Source organism: Ailuropoda melanoleuca, chromosome 14 (assembly GCF_002007445.2).
Source record: "Ailuropoda melanoleuca isolate Jingjing chromosome 14, ASM200744v2, whole genome shotgun sequence".
In the NCBI taxonomy this organism is placed as follows: Eukaryota; Metazoa; Chordata; class Mammalia; order Carnivora; family Ursidae; genus Ailuropoda; species Ailuropoda melanoleuca.
Window position 1 is genome coordinate 17,774,011 of NC_048231.1, and position 19,016 is coordinate 17,793,026.

At 39.3% G+C, this 19,016-nt stretch overlaps 3 protein-coding genes across 4 annotated transcripts in view; 1 reads left to right on the top strand and 2 right to left on the bottom strand.

Annotated features, from left to right (window-relative positions):
• Window positions 1–19,016, bottom strand: part of TMED8 (transmembrane p24 trafficking protein family member 8) — a 69,209-nt gene that overhangs the window by 20,177 nt on the left and 30,016 nt on the right. Inside the window, exon 1 of one of the 2 annotated variants that reach the window (XM_034642955.1) lies at window positions 17,376–17,395. The exons of the other annotated variant lie outside the window; for it this stretch is intronic. The gene's annotated coding sequence lies outside the window, so the exon portion shown is untranslated. Of the gene's footprint in view, window positions 1–17,375; window positions 17,396–19,016 lie in introns of those variants that run through there. 2 annotated transcript variants of the gene reach the window in all.
• LOC100466432 (60S ribosomal protein L12-like) lies at window positions 6,585–9,266 on the bottom strand. The gene is made up of 2 exons (XM_034643027.1): window positions 9,245–9,266; window positions 6,585–8,739 (listed from the first exon to the last, which is right to left on the bottom strand). The coding sequence occupies exons 1-2, from the start codon at window positions 9,264–9,266 to the stop codon at window positions 8,138–8,140; spliced, it is 624 nt and encodes a 207-aa protein (XP_034498918.1). The 3' UTR covers window positions 6,585–8,137.
• On the top strand, window positions 9,545–9,838 carry LOC100484462 (60S ribosomal protein L37-like). Its single transcript, XM_034642958.1, has one exon. It carries the CDS (start codon window positions 9,545–9,547, stop codon window positions 9,836–9,838), a length of 294 nt encoding a protein of 97 aa, XP_034498849.1.

Here is a 19,016-nt window from a genome sequence, read left to right on the forward strand (position 1 = left end):
TTATATATTTTGCCCCCTATCTCCAATCATTAATTTTGTGTGGGGCATGAAGACCATAGTTCTCCTGGAAAATAATGTACCATGAATTTATCAGTTGGGACTACAATACCCACTAGCTCAAGGTTCTCTAACATACAGCTTTTCATTAATTATTCCATTAATGTTTCAGAGTTTCCACTCATTCTAGGGCTCAAATCTACACAGGCGCACACACACACACACACATACATATTTGTTATATTTCTGAAAGGACATGCACAAAATGTTATTGAACATTATTCATTTTTCAGGGTCAACAGAAATGGTACTATATCATAATTTTAAATGGCTGTATATTATCCAATAGTCTATACTAAAATTTCTTCAACCAATTCTCAAGTTTCTATTGTTAGAGCTGGAGTTTGTTTCAAATCTTTCACTGTCATAAATGATGATTTTATATTAGAGATGTCTACAACCCTTTAAGAACGTCCCCTGTCCATAGCCTTGAAAGGGCAGTCCCGGTGACCGGGGTCTACTATGCTGGCCATCCTTATTGGTTTTGGGTGAATAACTGCCCAAAAGTCAGTCCAATTCTCTTCCCCAAAATCTGGGGTTGGTACCACAGGCCAAAGCAGACTGTGAAGAGTCTCAATGAGGGACAGAGCCTGCCATTTGGGAGAAGCCTTCACAGGCCAAGTAAGAGCAGATGACTAAGTACTGAAGACCACTGTCAGAGACAGGAAAATGATCATTCCCACAAAGAGAAGTAGAAACAAGGGACCTTGAGGTCCAGGAGGAAAGAGACACAGAGAGTCTACCTGACCACTCTCTAATTCCCATAACGTCCAGCAGTGCTTCCTGCAATTGGATTTTTTTTTTTAAGATTTTATTTATTTATGTGACAGAGAGGGACAGCCAGCGAGAGAGGGAACACAAGCAGGGGGAGTGGGAGAGGAAGAAGCAGGCTCCCAGCAGAGGAGCCTGATGCGGGGCTCGATCCCAGAACGCCGGGATCACGCCCTGAGCTGAATCAGATGCTTAACGACTGAGCCACCCAGGTGCCCCTGCAATTGGATTCTGTAAGATTTCTTCATGTCCTAACAGTAAGCTTGCTTGCTTTCTACTTTTTATTGAAAAATACTTATTTTGCAGATGGCATGAGAAGGAGACACAAAACTAAAAAGGTTAATACCAATACCTTCTTAGTAATGAGGTAATTATTCGTACTTTAGAAGTCCTTTGTCTAATTAATGCCCCTTCCCAATCATATCTCCCGTATTCCGAATTCTGAGTAAATTATTCCTTTGTCATTCTTTATATATTTTAGGTATATTACTGCTTTGTAAAAACTTCTTTATTTTCTTTTTCAAATTTTTAATTAAATTCTAGTTAAAACTTCTTTATTTTAGAAAATTTTAAATACGCACAAAATTAGAGAACAGTGGAACAGAGATTCATGGACTTATTATTTTCTCAACATTTTACGTTTTGTTTCTTTTGTCCCCTACCTTCCTGCCCCACCACCATACACACAGTAGATTATTTAAAGCAAAGTGAAGACTTTATTATATTCATTTAGAATACATCTCTAAAGAAAAAGACTTTCAATACAGGTATGGTACCATTATCGTTCCTGCAAAATTGGCAATTCCTTAGTATCATTTAATACCCAATCCACATTCAAATGCCTCCAATTGTCTCAGATTTTTTTCTAACAACCAGTTTGTTTGAAATCAGGATCCAAATAAGGTTCACACACTAAATTTAGTTTATATGTATTTTAGGTCTCTTAATCTGTATCATTCCTCACCCCATTGTTTTTCATACAATATATTTGTTGAAATGCAAAGTCATGTGACCTGTAGATTTTCCCACATTCTGAATCTGGCTGACTGAATTTTCACGATTTATCCTTCTTCTGTTCACTGTATTACCTGTAAATTGATCTTAGATCTAGAGCCGTGCTAATACAGTAGCCACTAGCCTGTAGCTCAATTTAAATTAATTAAAATTAAAATGCAATCTCCTGGTCTTATTAGCCACATTTCAAGTACTCAATAGCCACAGGTTGCTAGTGGGTACTGGATGGCACAGAAACATTTTCATCATCAAAGAAAATTCTTTTGGACAGTGCCGACCTACAGATACAGATTCAGGTTCAGTTTTGATCTCACAGGAATACTCCAGACATGGCACATGAAATTCCTATTGTATCACACCAGGAAGTACAAAATATATGCTCGTCACAATTTTAGCGATGTAAAGATTGGTGAGTGGGTTCATGTTTTCAGCCTTATTTCACTTAATGGCTTTAGTAGCCATTCATGATCATTGTCTAAAATAGATCCATCATTTCATTAGAGACTAGAAAATGATTTTCATAATTCTAGCACATTCTACATTTATTAGTTAGAATTCTTCTATTAAAAAAATATCACCTCCCCATTAACCATTTGGTTACTCTGAAGTATTACTCATAAAAGGCAGGATAAAAGATTGAGTCTTCCCTAATTATCAGAATACTAAGAATCATAGCAATCTTCATATAATGATTTGGGGGTTTTGTAAAGTATTGGTAGAAACATGCAGTTTTTAACATATTTTATGTGTTTCAAGTTTTCCTAGTTTTGGCCATTGGGAGGTCTTTAGAGTTGGTTCCTGTGTCCGAGTAGTCTTGCTTATAGCAAAAGTTCCACGCTCATCTTATAAATGCTCTGCCCCAGTCATTTCTCTAAAGAGTCCTGGTTCTTTCTGATGAGAAAAGGTATATACAGCAACCACATCAAAATCGGAACCGTGAGGGGTGCCTGGGTGGCTCAGTGGGTTAAGTGTCTGCCTTTGGCTCAGGTCATGATTTCAGGGTCCTGAGAACAAGCTCCACATTGGGCTCCCTTCTCCTTCTCATTCTCCCTCTGCCCCCACCAACACTGCTCATTCTCTCTCTCAAATGAATTAAATTAAGTTAAATTTTTAAAAGGGAACCATTAGTTGCTGGCTTTGCCCAATACATTCAACAGACCTTTACTGGGTCCCTGCTGTGTGCCAAGCACCATATTTCATCCAGGGAACACAGTTACATTAGACATGACTTGTGCCCTTAAAGAGCTCAGTCTACAGAGAAGAGAAACTCATAGACAATTGTAATACAAATGTGTTATTATTTAGAATAGAATTATGCCCTTGATATCACAGGAACACAGGGGGTATTTAACTAATTTAGGGAAGAAAGGTGATCAAAGGACTTTTCCTGAAAGACATGGCAATTATGCTATCTTAAAGAACGAGTAGGGCTTGGCCACAGGCAAGGGCACTGAAAAAGGGCATTGCAGGCAGAAAGTATTAAATGAGCAAAAGCAAATACACAAAAAAGCACTATGGCATAACTATAGAACACTGATGAAAAAATTAATGAAGACAAAAAAATGGAATGACATCCCATGTTCACACAGTTAAAATGTCCATATTAGAGGTGTCTGGGTGGCTTAATTGGTGGTTAAGCGGCTGCCTTCAGCTCAGGTCATGATCCCACGGTCCTGGAATGGACCCCCACATAAGCTCCCTGCTCAACAGGGAATCTGCTTCTCTCTTTGCCCCTCCCCTTCTCCCTGCTCATGTTCTCTCTGTCTCTCCCTCCCCTTCTTTCAAATAAATAAATAAAATCTTAAAAAAAAAAAAAAAAGAAAGTTGAACAAAACTGGAGATATCACACTTCCCTGTTTCAAAATATATTACAAAGCTACAGAAATTAAGGAGTATGGCATAAAGACATATGTATAGATCAATGAAACAGAGTAAGAGTCTAGAAATCAATCTATACATATATGATCAACTGATCTTCAAAAAGGGTGCCAACAATACACAACGGGGAAAGAACAGTCTCTTCAACAAACTGTGTTGGAAAAACTGGATACCCACATGCAAAGGAATGAAATTGGACCCTTATCTCACACCATACAAAAATCAACTCAAAATGGATTAAAAACATGAGGCCTAAACTATAAAACTCCTAGAAGAAAACATAGGGGAAAATCTTCATGACATTGGTTTCATGACAAAGCTTCATGATTTTATGGATATGACACTAAAGCACAAGTAACAAAAGCCAAAAGAGATAAGTGGGACTACATCAAACAGAAAAGCTTCTGCATAGCAAAGGAAACAATCCACAGAGTGAAAAGACAACATATGAAGTGAGAAAAAATCTTTGCCAACCATATACCTGAAAAAAGGTTAATTTCCTAAATAAATTTAAAACTCCCACAACTCAATAGCATAACAATCCAATAACCCGATGTAAAACTGGGCTTAAGACTTGGGGCTCCTGTGGCTTAGTTGGTTAAGCAACTGCCTTCAGCTCAGGTCATGATCCTAGGGTCCTGGAATCAAGCCCCGCATCAGGCTCCTTCCTTGGCAGGGAGCCTGCTTCTCCCTCTCCCTCTGCTGCTCCCCCTGCTTGTGCTCTCTCTCTCTCTCTCTCTCTGTCAAATAAATAAATAAAAATCTTTTAAAAAGTAAATAAAAATGGGCTTAACACTGGAATATACATTTCTCCAAAGAAGATATCCAAATAGCCAACAAGAATAGGAAAAGATATTCAACATTACCAATCATCAGGAAATGCAAATCAAAACCACAAAAATGAGATATCATCTTACACTGGCAGGATGGCTATTATCAAAACAATAACAACAATAGACAAGTATTGCAGAGGATGTGCGGAAACTGGAACCCTTGCACTTACAAGAGAATGTGAAATGGTATAGCCACTATGGAAAACAGTATAAAGATTCCTCAAAAAAAATTAAAAATAGAATTATTATATCATCTACCAATCCCATTACCAGGTATTTATCCAAAAGAATTTACATCAGGATCTCAAAGAGATGTTAGTACTCCAATGCTTCAGTGCAGCACTAGTCACAATAGCCAAGAGGTGACAACAACCTGACTGTCCAATGACAGATGAATGGATAAAAAAAAAAAAGTGGTAGATACATACAATGGAATACTATAATATTTTTGAAGAGAAGGAAATCCTGCAACATGTGGTAACATGCATGAACCTTGAGAACATTACGAAATGTTCTAAATGAAATAAGCCAGCCGCAGAAGGACAAATATTGCACAATTCCACTTGTGGAGGTATCTAAAATCTGAGAGTACAATGATGTTTGTCAGGCCCTGTGGGGAGAGGAAAATGGGGAGTTGCTAATCATGGGGTATAAAGTCTAAATTACGGGACGCCTGGGTGGTACAGCGGTTAAGCCTCTGCCTTCGGCTCAGGGCATGATCCCGGCGTCAAGGGATCGAGCCCCACGTCAGGCTCCTCTGCTATGAGCCTGCTTCTTCCTCTCCTGCTCCCCCTACTTGTGTTCCCTCTCTCGCTGGCTGTCTCTATCTCTGTCAAATAAATAAATAAAATATTAAAAAAAAAATAAAGTCTAAATTACAGAGGGTGAATATGTTCTAGAGATCTCCTGTATAATATTGTGCCAATAATTAACAATACTGTATTGTACACAAAAAAATAAAAGGAAATACTTAGAAACACTTCACAGAAATAAAAAGAATAAACATTAGTAAAACAAACAAAACGCCAAGGCTGTTCAGTGTGTATAGCAAGTTCAATGTGTGCAGAGACCTGAGCCAAGAGACACAAGTCCCATCAATTTAACTCAATACTGAATGAATTCCTAACAAGTGCCTGGCCCCACACTAGATACTGGAGATGATGCACTAAAGCAGACAGAGTTCTGGCCTCATGAAGCTTTCAGTCTAGCAGGGAAGGCTGAGAAGGGCCTTTATCCCCCAGATGACCAAGAATTTTCAGTTTAAATTTAAGCCAGGAAATGACATGGTCTAATTTGTATTTTTTGGTAGGATTCTATAGCAGCTGATGGTAAGATGGATCTTACCCGAGGCCTTGGCAAAGTTCACATGAGAAATAATGAGGACCTAGTAAGTGATAACTGAGACAGAGTAGAGAGAACTCGATAAGAAAATCATTAGGTGGTCAAATTTGTTTTTAGGATGCCCGTGCTGGCCGCGCTTATTTCCTTACTAAATGTTCACAAACCATCTGTGACATATTCTAGAACTTTGCTGAGAAGCTGCATCAAGTTTAATGGTCTACAGATTCTGGATTCTAATCTCTTTTCCTCTTTGGATAATTGATACATAGGTTCATTTCTAGTCCCTGACAGTCCTCAAAGATAGCACTGAATTTGCTATACACAATTACAATTGCCGGTTCTTTCAGGACCCTGGATGTAGCAGTCACCTGTGGATCTTTAGGCTTTCACATACTCAGCCTTCTCCTGGAGGGGACTGACTTTGTAAACAGTACACAATGGAAGTCAGAATGGAAGATCCTTCTTTTTCCAAACCCGGGAAGTTAGGGACCAGCCACATGACCTAAAATATTCCCACCAAGAACTGGAAATAGCGGGGCGCCTGGGTGGCGCAGTCGTTAAGCTTCTGCCTTCGGCTCAGGGCGTGATCCCAGCGTTCTGGGATCGAGCCCCACATCAGGCTTCTCCGCTAGGAGCCTGCTTCTTCCTCTCCCACTCCCCCTGCTGGTGTTCCCTCTCTCACTGGCTCTCTCTGTCAAATAAATAAATAAAATCTTTAAAAAAAAAAAAAAGAACTGGAAATAGCAGTGGCACAAAGGAGGGAGAGAATTCACCTAGCGGTAGCGAAACGCCCTCACCAAATTGTTCTTGCTGCTTAGCCTCTAGACCAGCCTACTCCCCAGCCTTCCAACAATGTGGTGAGCCTCCTATATTCTTCCAATAATCCATTTTCTGCTCAAAGCAGCCAAAATTAGTTTCTATTGCTTGTAATCAAGAACTCTTGATTAGAGAGTTCTAACTCTTGATTGGAGAGTTCTAAGACCTAGATAGCATTTGCTTGGATCCAAAAATCTGAACTTAAAGTAGTTAGATATCCTATCTTCATTCTGATCATCTTCATTATTATAGCCAACACCTAGTTATCCTTAGTGATCCTTACTTTATGTCAGTTACTTTCTAAGCATTTTGTAGTCATCATCTTTTTGATTCCTCACTGAATCTCACTCAATTGCATAACCATTGAAGTTGATACTACCGTTGCTTCCTTTTTATCATTCAAGAAATTGAGGCTCAGCAAAACCAAGTAACTTGCCCAAGATGACCAGCAAATAGGAACAGAAGTGATGTGAGTTCAGCCAGTCCAAGTTCAAAGCTAGCACTCTTCATAACTATATTATACACTGATTCCTTTTCAAATCTATATTGTGAAATATTACATACAGAAAAGTACACAAAAATGTGCAGCTCAATAAATTATCAAAAGCAAACACCTATATAAACTACTACCTAGGCCAAGAAACAGATCATTCCTAGCACTTTACAAGTCCCATTCATGACCCTCCCAATCATTACCTGCTCCTTTCCTCCATAACCATCGTCCTAACTTAGGGTCAAGTTTTGTCCTTGCTTTTCTTTATAGTTGGGCCATTTAAATATGCATTCCTAAATAGTGTTACTTTATTCTGCCTGAACTCTATTAAAGAGAAATAATGCAGAACATTTTAAGACTAGCTTCTTTCACTTGGCATTATGTTTGAAAGACTCAAGTATGTTGTCGTAGGTAAGTTTATTCATTTTCATTGCTATATAATATCCCATGAATATTCCATAACTTATCAATATACCATTGATGAATTTGGATTCTTTCTAGTTTTTGACTATTATGAATGATGCTATAAATATTTTTGTTCCTTTATCTTGGTACACATGCACATGCATTAATTTTGTATATAAACCTAGGAATGGAATGGTGGAGTCATAGAAATCTGCACAATAAACCTTGGTAGAAAATGCCAAATTATTTTCCAAAGGAGTTGTACCAAATGTGCACTCCTGCTCGTACCAAGGAACACTCCTATCACTCTGTACCCTCTCCAATACTTAGTCATATTAATACTTTTTTTTATTTGGCCCATTCTGATTGGTGTATGATCATTTAGTTCGCATATCACTGATGACTTATCATGTTTCTTGACCATTTGGAAATCCTCTTTTATAAAGTGCCTGTTCAAGTCTCTTGCCTATTTTACTGTTGGAGTGTCTTTTAATCAATCGTTTACTGAAATACTTTTCCTTTGTAGTTCTCAACTAGCTGGGCATTCCACTGTACCACTGCTGATGTCATCTATGATGTCATGAGGGTGACGGCCCTCAATATCACAGCCCAGTCTGGCAGCCCCTAGGATCTCTTTAATGGTTCCAGAGAGTTCTCTAACTAAAGATAGGTGCCCCATCTGTCCAGCAATGTCAACAATCTCATCAAAACTGATATTTCCATCATACCTAATGTTTTTCTGCTTCTTTCTATATCTTGGCAGTTCCTTGAGGGTTTTGATAATGAGGGCTGAGGCAGAAAGTACCACCTCAATCTGGACCTGTCTGTCCTGAAGGGTTATTTTCACTGTAATCCTCAGACCCTTCCAATTACCAGTTGCTTTGGCTAGGTCATCATCAAACTTTTTGGAAGAAAGACTCAGGTGGCCAATCTCGGGTGCCTGGGCAGACAGAGCACCAACTTCCCCACTGGTGCACCTCAGGTATATGACTTTGATTTCATTGGGGTTCAATTTAGGCAGCAAGGTGCAGGCAGCTGGTGTCAGATGAACCTGGGTTAAGGACAGCCAAAGAAAGTCGCACCTTGGCCAACTCCAAGCCAAAAGCTGCAAGCTGGATTGTCTTTTTATTACTTATAGGAGTTCTAAATACAAACCTTTCGTTAATTACATGTGTTAGAAATAACTGCTTCTACCCTGTGACTTGCCTTTTCACTTTTAATGGTGTCCTCTGGTGATGCAAAGTTCTTCACTTTAATGTAGTCAAATGTATCACTCTTCTCCTTTTTAGCCCTTCGTATGTCCTGTTTGAGATGTCTTCCCCTACACTGAGGTCAATATATTCTCCTATAGTATCTTTTAGGAGCTTATTGTTTTGCCTTTCACGTGGTGGTATCCAATCCAACTAGAACTGATTTTTTATGTGTGCGGTGTGTGAAGTAAGGATCAAGTTTCTTTTCTTTCCCTCCTTTCCTTTCTCTTAGGATATTCAATAGTCCCAGCAATATTTACCATTCTTTCCTCACTGCCCTACAGTACAAACTTAATTGCAAATCAAAGATTCTGTTTCTAGGATTTTATTCTATTCCTAGGGCCTATTAGACTATTCCATAAAAGCTTTAGAATAAATCGTGATACCTAATTGAGCAAATCTTTCCATCTTGTTGTTCTTATTCACTCAAGTATTTTTATATACGCTAATTATGGCTTTTCATTCCTCCCTATATTTTTGAGAACTAGCTTGTCAAATTTCCATGCAAAAACCCACCAAAACCCTGATGGGATTTTTACTGGGATTATTTTATTTATATATCAAGTTGGGGAGAACTGACATCTTTACAATATTGAGTCTTTCAACCTAAGAATATGATACATCTTTCCATTTATTTATCCTTTCATTTCTCTCAATAATTATAGGGTCTTGGCCACAGAAATAAGATGACAAAGGGGACATCATCCTTTGGAAAGTGTCACGATAAGATGTGCACATTGTGCCACCACTATGGCTCTAAGGCCTACCACCTTTGGAAGTTGACCTGTGGCAAATATAGCTATCCTGCCAACAGGAAGGGAAAGTATGACTGGAGTGCCAAGGCTAAAAGACAAAATACCACTGGGGCTGGTCGAATGAGGCAGCTAAAAATTGTATACTCCAGATTCAGGCCTGGGTTCCATGAAGGAACATCACCTAAACCCAAGAGGGCAGCTGTTGCAGCACCCAGTTCTTCTTAAAGATTTCAACAATTCATCACACAATAAATGTTCTGGTTTTTTTAAAAAATAATAATGTGTTATAATCTTCTGCACAAAGGCTTTGCATATATTTTGTGAGACTTATTCCTAGGTATCTGAACCTCTTTACTCTACAGTAAATGGTATTTTTATATATTTTTAACTTCATTGCTGGTACAGGCACACTTCATTTTATTGTGCTTCACTCTGTTGCACTTTGCAAATATTGCATTTTTGACAAATTGAAGGTTTGTGACAACCCTGTGTCAGGCAAGTCTATCAGTACCATTTTTCCAACAGTATTTGTTCACTTCATGTCTGTGTCACATTTTTATAATTCTTGCAATATTTCAAAATTTTTCATTATATTTGCTATAGTGATCTATGATCAGTGAATACACCTCTGCTGAAAGCCAGATAACGGTTAGCATTTTTTAGCAACAGTTTTAAGGTATTACACTTTTTTTGGACATACTGCTTTTGCACATTTAATAGACTACAACATAGTGTAAATATCACTTTTATATGCACTGAGAAACAAAAAAATTTTACTTCACTTGTTTTTTTGCAACATTTGCTTTATTGCAGTGGTTTAGAACTGAACCTGCAATATCTCTGAGGTAAGCCTGTATATATAAACACAATGAAATTTTGCATATTGGCTCTGTACCCAGCAATCTGGCCAAACTTAGTTCTAATAATTGATCTGTAGATTCTTCTGGATTTTCCATGCATATAGTCATCTGCAAACAATAGATTTAACAGGATTCTTTTCTAATTTTCATATACTCTTTTTCTTGCCTGACTGTATTAGCTAGAATATCCAATAAAATGATGACTAGTAAGCGGTAAGAGTTGGCTCCCTTGCCTTATTCCCAATCTCAAGAAGAAAACTTTCAAATCTCACGGTTAAGATTGATGCTGCTTATAGGCTTTTTGTAGATATGTTTTTTCTAATTAAGGAAGTTTTCTTTTATTCCTACTTTGCTAAGAGTTTTAAATCATAAATGGAGGTTGAATTTTATCAAGTACTTTCTCTGCATCTATTAAACTGATCATTTTTATCCACTAATATATTAAAATGGTGATTTACATTGACTTTTAAAGAATGTTAAAACTAACTTGCATTCCTGAAAAAACCCCACTTGGACATATATATTCCTGGATTTAGTCTGCTAATATTCTGTTCATGACTTTTTGCATCTATGTTAATGAGTGAGATGAAAATGTGATTTTCCTTTCACCTGAGATCATTTTGATTCTGCCTGAAGAATTGAGTTATTCCTTAAGTGTCAGTCTGCAGATGATAAATCCTGTTTTTGATTGCCTGAAAATATCTTTATTTCACCTTCATTCTCAAAGACTGTTTTCCTGAAAAAAAAAAAAAACCTCTATATTGGTATTTCTTCCAGTATTCTAAAGACGATGTAGCTTCTTCTGCTCCATGCAGAAGTCAGCTTGTCAGTCCGACTGCTATTCCTTTGAAGGCAAACTGTAATTTTTCTCTGGCTACTTTTCTCTTGACGTTGCTTTTATAGCAATTTTTTAAAGTTTTTTTTTTTTTAAGATTTTTTTTTAAAGAGAGAGAGATCGAGCACACAAGTGTGAGCTGGAAGAGGCACAGAGGAAGAGGAAGACAGTCTCAAGCAGACTCCCTGCTGAGAGCAGAGCCTGACACAGACAGGGCTCCATCTCACAACCCAGGAGATCGTGACCTGAACAGAAACCACCAGTCAGACGCTTAACTGACTGAGCCACCCAGGCACCCAGGTTTTATAGCAGTTTTAACTTAACGTGTATCTACTGTAGATTTCACCATACTTATCCTGCTTGGGATACATAGGGCTTCTTAAACCTGTGCATTCCATTAGCTTTGGAAAATTCACAGCTATTATCTCATCAAACATTGCTTCTGTCCATTCTTGCTCTCCTCACCTTCTAGGACTCCAGTTATATAAAGGTTAGACCTTTTCACCATATCTTCTATGTCTCTTACCTCTTTCCTGAATTTCCCATTGTTGCATTTTTACATATTTCCTTCTGACTTTTCTTCTGACCAGTTCACTATTCTGTCTTCAGACACAGTAACTTTTTGCTAAACCTATCAACTGAGTTCTACATTTTCATCTGTATGTTTTAATTATAGAATTTCTATTTGGTTCTATTTTTATAAATTTTAAATCTTTGCCAAAGTTCTCAAACTTGTCTTTTATCTTGAACATAATAAATATAATTATGTTTCAGTCTGTTGCCCCTTTGGATCTATTCATACTGTCCATTGTTTCTTTTGATTTTTGTTCATGTTCTCTTCCAGGAATCTGGTCATTTATGAAATGTGCCAGAAACTGTTCTCACAAAATTGTTTGTAGAAACAATCTGAAGCCTAATCTAAATAAGCCTCCAGAGGTTTGCCTTTGCTTCTTCCACATACCTGGGGACACTAGCAGCCTGGGGGGTACCTTAACCCAATTTCATGAACTTAGATTTTTCTGAAACTGAGCTGCAGTCCCTGCAATGGCCTATTTCTAATTTCCCCTTACTTCCAGAACATGGCCTTTCATAGTCCCAACCTAGAGAAAAGGGGGTTCACCGGTGTTCCCCCTACCTGATTGGTTCTGAACATTAATCCTTGTTCCTTTAGTCCAGAGAGGCGCATTCGCAGCCTTGACAAGCTTCCTCACTCAAGAATCCAGCATATGCCATCAGAGAAGAAAGGAGCCCTCAAAATGGACTCTCATTGTTAGACTTCTATCTTCATATTTCTCCTCTCACGTTGATTATTGGTAATTCATTATCTGGCTAGCTCTCCAGGATCTTCAAGCAAATATTCATATGCTGACAATTATTTTCTAATTGTCCCCAGTGGGAGAACTGATCTAATTACCTAGTCTGCCATTACTCAAAACAGAAACCAACATTGCCTCTTTACCTTTTACAGTCTGAAAATACCTTACTGAATAAAATGGAGACAAAACAGAAATTTTAAGTCTGCCTTCTTTCTGTCATTGGCTAACAGTATCAGCTCCTCTAAGTGGTGGTTCTATCCTCCTTTGATTTATCCTTAGGCAGAAATGAAATCAGCACAAAAATAACGAAAAACAGTAGTGGAGTTAAAGAATAACATAAAATTGATCCCTAGAGAGATTTACAACCTATATTTCATAAAAAATTCATCTGAGAGAAAAAAGCCCAGAAAGGGTTAGTTCCTGATGAGCAGAAAGGCAAAAGAGATGTATAGAATGTCTCTTACAAATAAGCATAGTGAAGAATCTCATGACACATTTGTGTTTTTTTCTGAATAGATAATATATCTGCATTATTCAAAATTCAAAAAGCATAAAAGTATACAGTGAAAACTTCCACCCTTCTCAGTCCCCACCACCAAAACCAACCAACGTTATTGGGTTTTGTATAGTTTCCCAGAATTACTTTATGCACATTAAGTGTGTGTACGCATATATGTTCTTTTTTATACAAATAATGAGTATGTTAAACATACTTTTTTTTCCATTTATATCTCAGAGATCTTTCCATAACTATATAAAAAAAGTTTTCTCATTTTTTCTACAGCTGATTAATATTTCATTGGCTGGATATTCCGTAATTTATTAAACCAGTTCCGTATTGATGGATATTTATGTCCTTTCTTTTACCATTACAAACCATGCTATAATAACTTTGTGTCTGTGTCACTAAATAGGCTCAAAAATAAATCTAGAGGATAAATTCCTGGAAGGAATAGATCAATGAGAGCATATACTGTAATTTTCATGGATATTGACAAATTGCCCTCCACAGCATTTGTATTAATTTTACACTCCTAACAGTGATGCATGAAAGTGCTTGTTCCTGCACACCCCTACCAGCAGAGTGAGACACCAAACTGCCCAGTGTATATATCACTTCCATGTCCCTTAACAGAAATTAGGTTAAGCATTCTTCATCTGCCAGGAGCCACTTCTCTTAGCACCTTAAGAGCTAAATGTAGGGGGAAAAGAGTGAAAAGAGATAGTGCTCTTGATTTTTAAGGTTAAAGGTATATGCTAAATTATGTAAGAACTACTGGTAAAACAACTTGTATCTGGATTCGGAGAGGCAGGAAGAAAAGAAGAAAGAAACACTTAAGTTTATTTCCAGCAGTATCAAGTGTGGAAGATGCAGTCCTGTTGTAGAGAGAGAAAACCATCACAAACAGCTTGTTGGGGTTCCTAAATTTATTTAGTGACATTTAGACCACTATAAAGAAGAAAAAGCCCATTTTTCTATAGGGAGCTTTTACTATGTCAGCCAATTATAGGCCAATTCTACCAGTATTCCAAGAAGAGACCAGAGAAACCAGGACAAGTTTTGCAGCTTTAGATGGTATATGGGAAAATGTGCGGTTTTTAAAATTTTAATGGGTATGTATTTACTTTAACATGTATTAGGAAAAGCTGTTACATCAAAATAGTAATAGCACAGATATCATTTAGAATGAAACAAAATTTTAAATGTCAATTTAAAGAAAAATGGTAACCAAGTAATTTTGGAATATATTCTCTAACATGGCAAAAGCCAAGACGTGGTACCCACATGGCCAAATCTTAGAAACAATGAACGGAGAAAGGAAAATGGAAGCTCAGGAAAAACTAAATTTTATAGATGACAGACTCTCAAGCAAGGTGAAGAGGAAAGAAAAGAAACTTTCCTATGATGATTTATATTTGACAATATTTAAAATACTAGTTTTCTTTCTATGTTACCAGAATATGGTCTCAGACATTCTGATCGTGCTACAGATTTAAATTTATTGTGTACTTCATACTTTCTCTACAAAGAGAAGCAAAAAACAGTTTTTTTCTAAAGCATTTGAATATCAGGTCAGAGTTCTTTAGAACAGGTCTCATAGGACTTCCCCTTCACTAAACAGGCTGCAAAGAGATAATTAGCCTGGCCTTTCAGATTCAAGGGCAGAGGAACCAAAAGCAGGTTATGTGGTTATAGACTCAAGAGGCTTAAACAAAAAGAAACTGGCTGAGTTTCTATTCCAACCAAATCCCAAGACCACGTGATCCAATTTCTCACCAGTCCTTGTGAGTGAAACCAGCTCCTCACTGGTCATTCAGATTACAAACCTTGGGTTATACTGTCATGGAACGAATGATGACAGGGCTAACTGGCTATCTCAACACCACAAAAGCAGAACCACTATCAGAAAAAAAAAATTACCACAGGCAGACAAATTTATACCATTTTGATATAAAACTACAATAGAAAGCCAAAAAACCATAAGGGCTCTTTGGCATAAATTTCCACTTTTTTGTTCCATCCACTATGAGAGCCACCAATTTTTAAATTTCAATTTAAATTGAAATAGCCATAATATGCAACATTTCCATCACTGCAGAAAGACTTATTGTACTGCTCTAGGACCTCCATAAGAATCATGACAAGTTCACCCGACCCGTTTTCGGTCCTTAGCATCTAAGTGCCTTGATAGCGCTCAGGGTCATATACACCAAACTAATTTCTAATGCTGACTTCAAGGTCATAGCAGACTTCGCCCTTTATTTTCCACAAAGTTCCCTAAACTTAAAAAAAAAAAAAAGTGTTCTTAAGTGATGCAACACATATGCCTCAGAGAGTTTCATTATGTATAGAGTGATACCTCTTTCCTCTTGGGGATGGAAGGACCCAGGTGCCCCAAATAAGAGACTATTAGGAACAATTAGAGTTTACAAAACAATAAGAGCACTGTGGTCACCGTAAAGCTTAGCTGAGAAGACATAAAGAAGTTTTCTTACTCCATCACTGAAACTTCAGCTAACAAACATGAAGACACTCAAAAGGTACTCTTTGCAGAGAATACTGTTAAAAAACAAGTTATGATTATTCTGGGTAATTATAAATTCCTGCTTTGAAGGAATAAGATAACTGAAAAATCAAAACCTTTACTTTTTTTTTTTTAATTCAAAACCTTTAGGGGCACGTGGGTGGCTCAGATGGTTAAGCGTCTGCCTTCAGCTCGGGTCATGATCCCAGGATCCTGGGATCGAGCCCCGCGTTGGGCTCCTTGCTTAGCGAGAGAGCCTTCTTCTCCCTCTCTCTCTGCCTGCTGTTCCCTCTGCTTGTGCTCTCTCTCTCCCTGTCAAATAAATAAATAAAATCTTAAAAAAAAAATCAAAACCTTTAACTCTATAACAACAGAATGTCCAAACTCATTTCTTATTGCTGTTTTCCCTCTAAGAGAAGACGGCAGAAACCTCCTTCAATTTCATTCTATTTCAGCCCTCTACTGTTTACTAACTGGATCATTTTCTAGAGGAAGGTGGCAGAAGGATCCAATCAAACTCCTAATTTGAAGTAGTTTTTTAAGTTTATTCCCCAAATTATACAACTCTGAGCCAAGCCAGATGCATGATTTCCACACTGCTTCGGAACTCCAGCTTCACGTTAACTCAACATTTCTCAACAGCAGCACTGCTGACATTTGGGGCCAGATAATTCTTCGTTGTGGGGGCTGCCCTGTGCACTGCAGGGTGTTGAGCGACATCCCTGACCTCTACCCACTAGATATCACTGACAGCCCTCCCCCTCCTCCCCAGCCCCAGCAGTGACAACCAAAAACATCCCCCAAGCATCCCCAGGCAAAATCGCTCCTCCTTAAGAACCACTGCTTTAACCCAAGGAACATTCTTAATTATCTCAACCTAATTCTTCATATGCATTTGGTGCTCCTCCAAATCTCTGTGTTGAGACTTTGTCTCATAATCCAGCCAATATTTATAGAACCTCTAGGACACAACGTCAAGGGCTCTAGGAAATAAACAGAGGAGACAGATTCTGTTCCTCCCCTCAAGCAGATTTCTTGGGGGTAAGTACATAAAGAACTGTAATAACAGACACTCAATTATATAATGTTTTGAGCTGCTGATGTCTGTTCCTAGGGTACTCTCATCTCACCAAACTAAAAATACCTTGAGGGCAAAGACCATAACCTGCCCTGGAATACCAATACTGGATCAACAGCCAATAAAAACAAACGATTGTAAGCTTCCCACAACAAGGTGACATTTTCATACAGACAGTAAAATCGCCACACTAACTTGGGCAGATAGGTTAACATCGCTCAGCTGTAGTCTGTTCTTCTACAAAATGGGGAGAAAGGGGCACCTGGGTGCTCAGTCGGTTGTCGTCTGCCTTCGACTCAGGTTGTGATCTCCGGGTCCTGGGCTCCAGCTCAGCCTCATGTCCGGCTCAGTGGGGAGTCTGCTTCTCCCACTCCCTCTGCCCCCCTCCCAACTGTTCCTGCTCTCTCTCAAATAAATAAAATCTTTAAAAATAAAATAAAATGGGGAAAAAAATGACTGTTGATGGGATTAATGTCAGATAAAACAAGTAAATCTTTGTCCACTTTCTGGCACAAAGAAGCATTCAATTAATGTAAGTTATCATTACTATTATTTTATTAGCAACAAATCTTACCTCAAGAGGAAAAGTGTGCTCTGGGCTACAGAAACAAGTCCCTACATGACATAAAAAAAAAACCAACACTCACCCTGCTAAAGGCAAGAGGAAGAAAGTAACCAGAAGTATTTCTATCAATGTCCTGGGGGAAAAAAGTGAATGCAGGACCCAATTAAAAGGGGTGCGGGGGGAGTAAGACACACTCAGAAACAAACCCACCACCCTCCAATATATTTGACTATTCTTAAGACTTTGCTATTTAAAGTGTTTGGATTTGTTTGCCATAAATGCACACAAGGAGCTTAAGGGGAAGTAAAAAAAAAAAAAAAAAGCACACAACCCTCAACTTATAAATATTGACACATGCAAGGGACAGATGTTTATGAGACTCTGTCTGCTGAATCTTTTAGAAATAATGCTTAAAAGTTCTATGGCTATAATGTTAAATACAAGCCATCAATTTTGAATATACTACAAAGCATAAAAGTTCATACAAAGGAAAAAAACAAAAATTGTTAGATGTTTTAAAGTAAGAGAACATAAAGTCATGGGGGAAAGCTGGGTGATTCAGAATGTGTGTGTGTGTGTGTTTGACTGAAGTAGCATTAGAGGATGGGAGATATTTGGGATAGAAGTAAAAGATGAGAAGAATCACCATGCAAGAAGACACATGCAGGAACACTTCTGACAGCACACAGAGTTGAGGTGAGCAAAAACAGATCTTATTCTCAGAACAATGAATAACACCAGTTACAGTGTGTCCTGGGGGCCAGGCACCATGCCTCACCCACAGTGGCTCATGTAACTCTCCCGGCAATCTTATTAGGCGGGTACTATTAGTACCCACATTTTACAGGTGAGGAAACTGAGACAAGGAGAAGTGACTGGCCCAAGGTCACTTAATCAGTACACTGAAGACTCAGACTCCAACCCAGGTGCCCCGCACCACCTCTACTATAGTAGATGGTGTCTATTTTCATTTCAGACTTGGAAAATTTCCACTTGCCACTTAGTGAAACCAATTCTCTGCCCCTACCCTCTGAACCTGCCTGTGTGGTGAGCATAAGGAGGCCCGAGAGGTCAAAGTGCGATGGATGCACCCTTCGCCTCTGCTGAAGTAACCCCCGCGCAAGAACTCGCGTGGGTAGAAACGGAGCCGGTCTTCTGAAACAGAAGACGAGGGTGCCTCCCGCGAATGAGGGAGGTCGCCAAAGTCCCTATTTCAGCCTACGTCCTGCCGTTGCTCTGGCCACGACGCTCACTCCGAAGACCCCAGAACCTCCCGGTTCCTACTCTGCTTCTCGTCTCCCGCACTCAGCGACCGAGGCGGCGGCGAGGCGCGGGGGCCTGTGGGCTGCGGAGCCAGGGCCAAGCGGGGCTCAGGCCGGCGGCAGAGAGCGCGCGGAAAGGCTGGGCCGGGACAGAGGTGCGCAGCGGGGTGCGGAGCCAAGAGCAGGGGGCAGCGAGGCCGGCGGGGCTGGAGTCCGCGGCCAAGGAGGGAACCGCGGGCGAGCTGAAGCTCAAGAGGCGCCGGGGGCAGAGCAGCCCCGTCACCGCCATCTGGGCCGATCGGAGAAAGGAAGCGGGGCAGGAACCACGGCATTTCGAAACAGGACTAGCGAGCAAGCTCGAGCGCAGCCCCGGGCCGGGAGAGGGCGGCCGGGGCGCGGCCCGGGGGAGCGGAGGCGGGGGCTCTGCGCGCGAAGGGGATGCCCGGGCGGGTCCGCTCCGA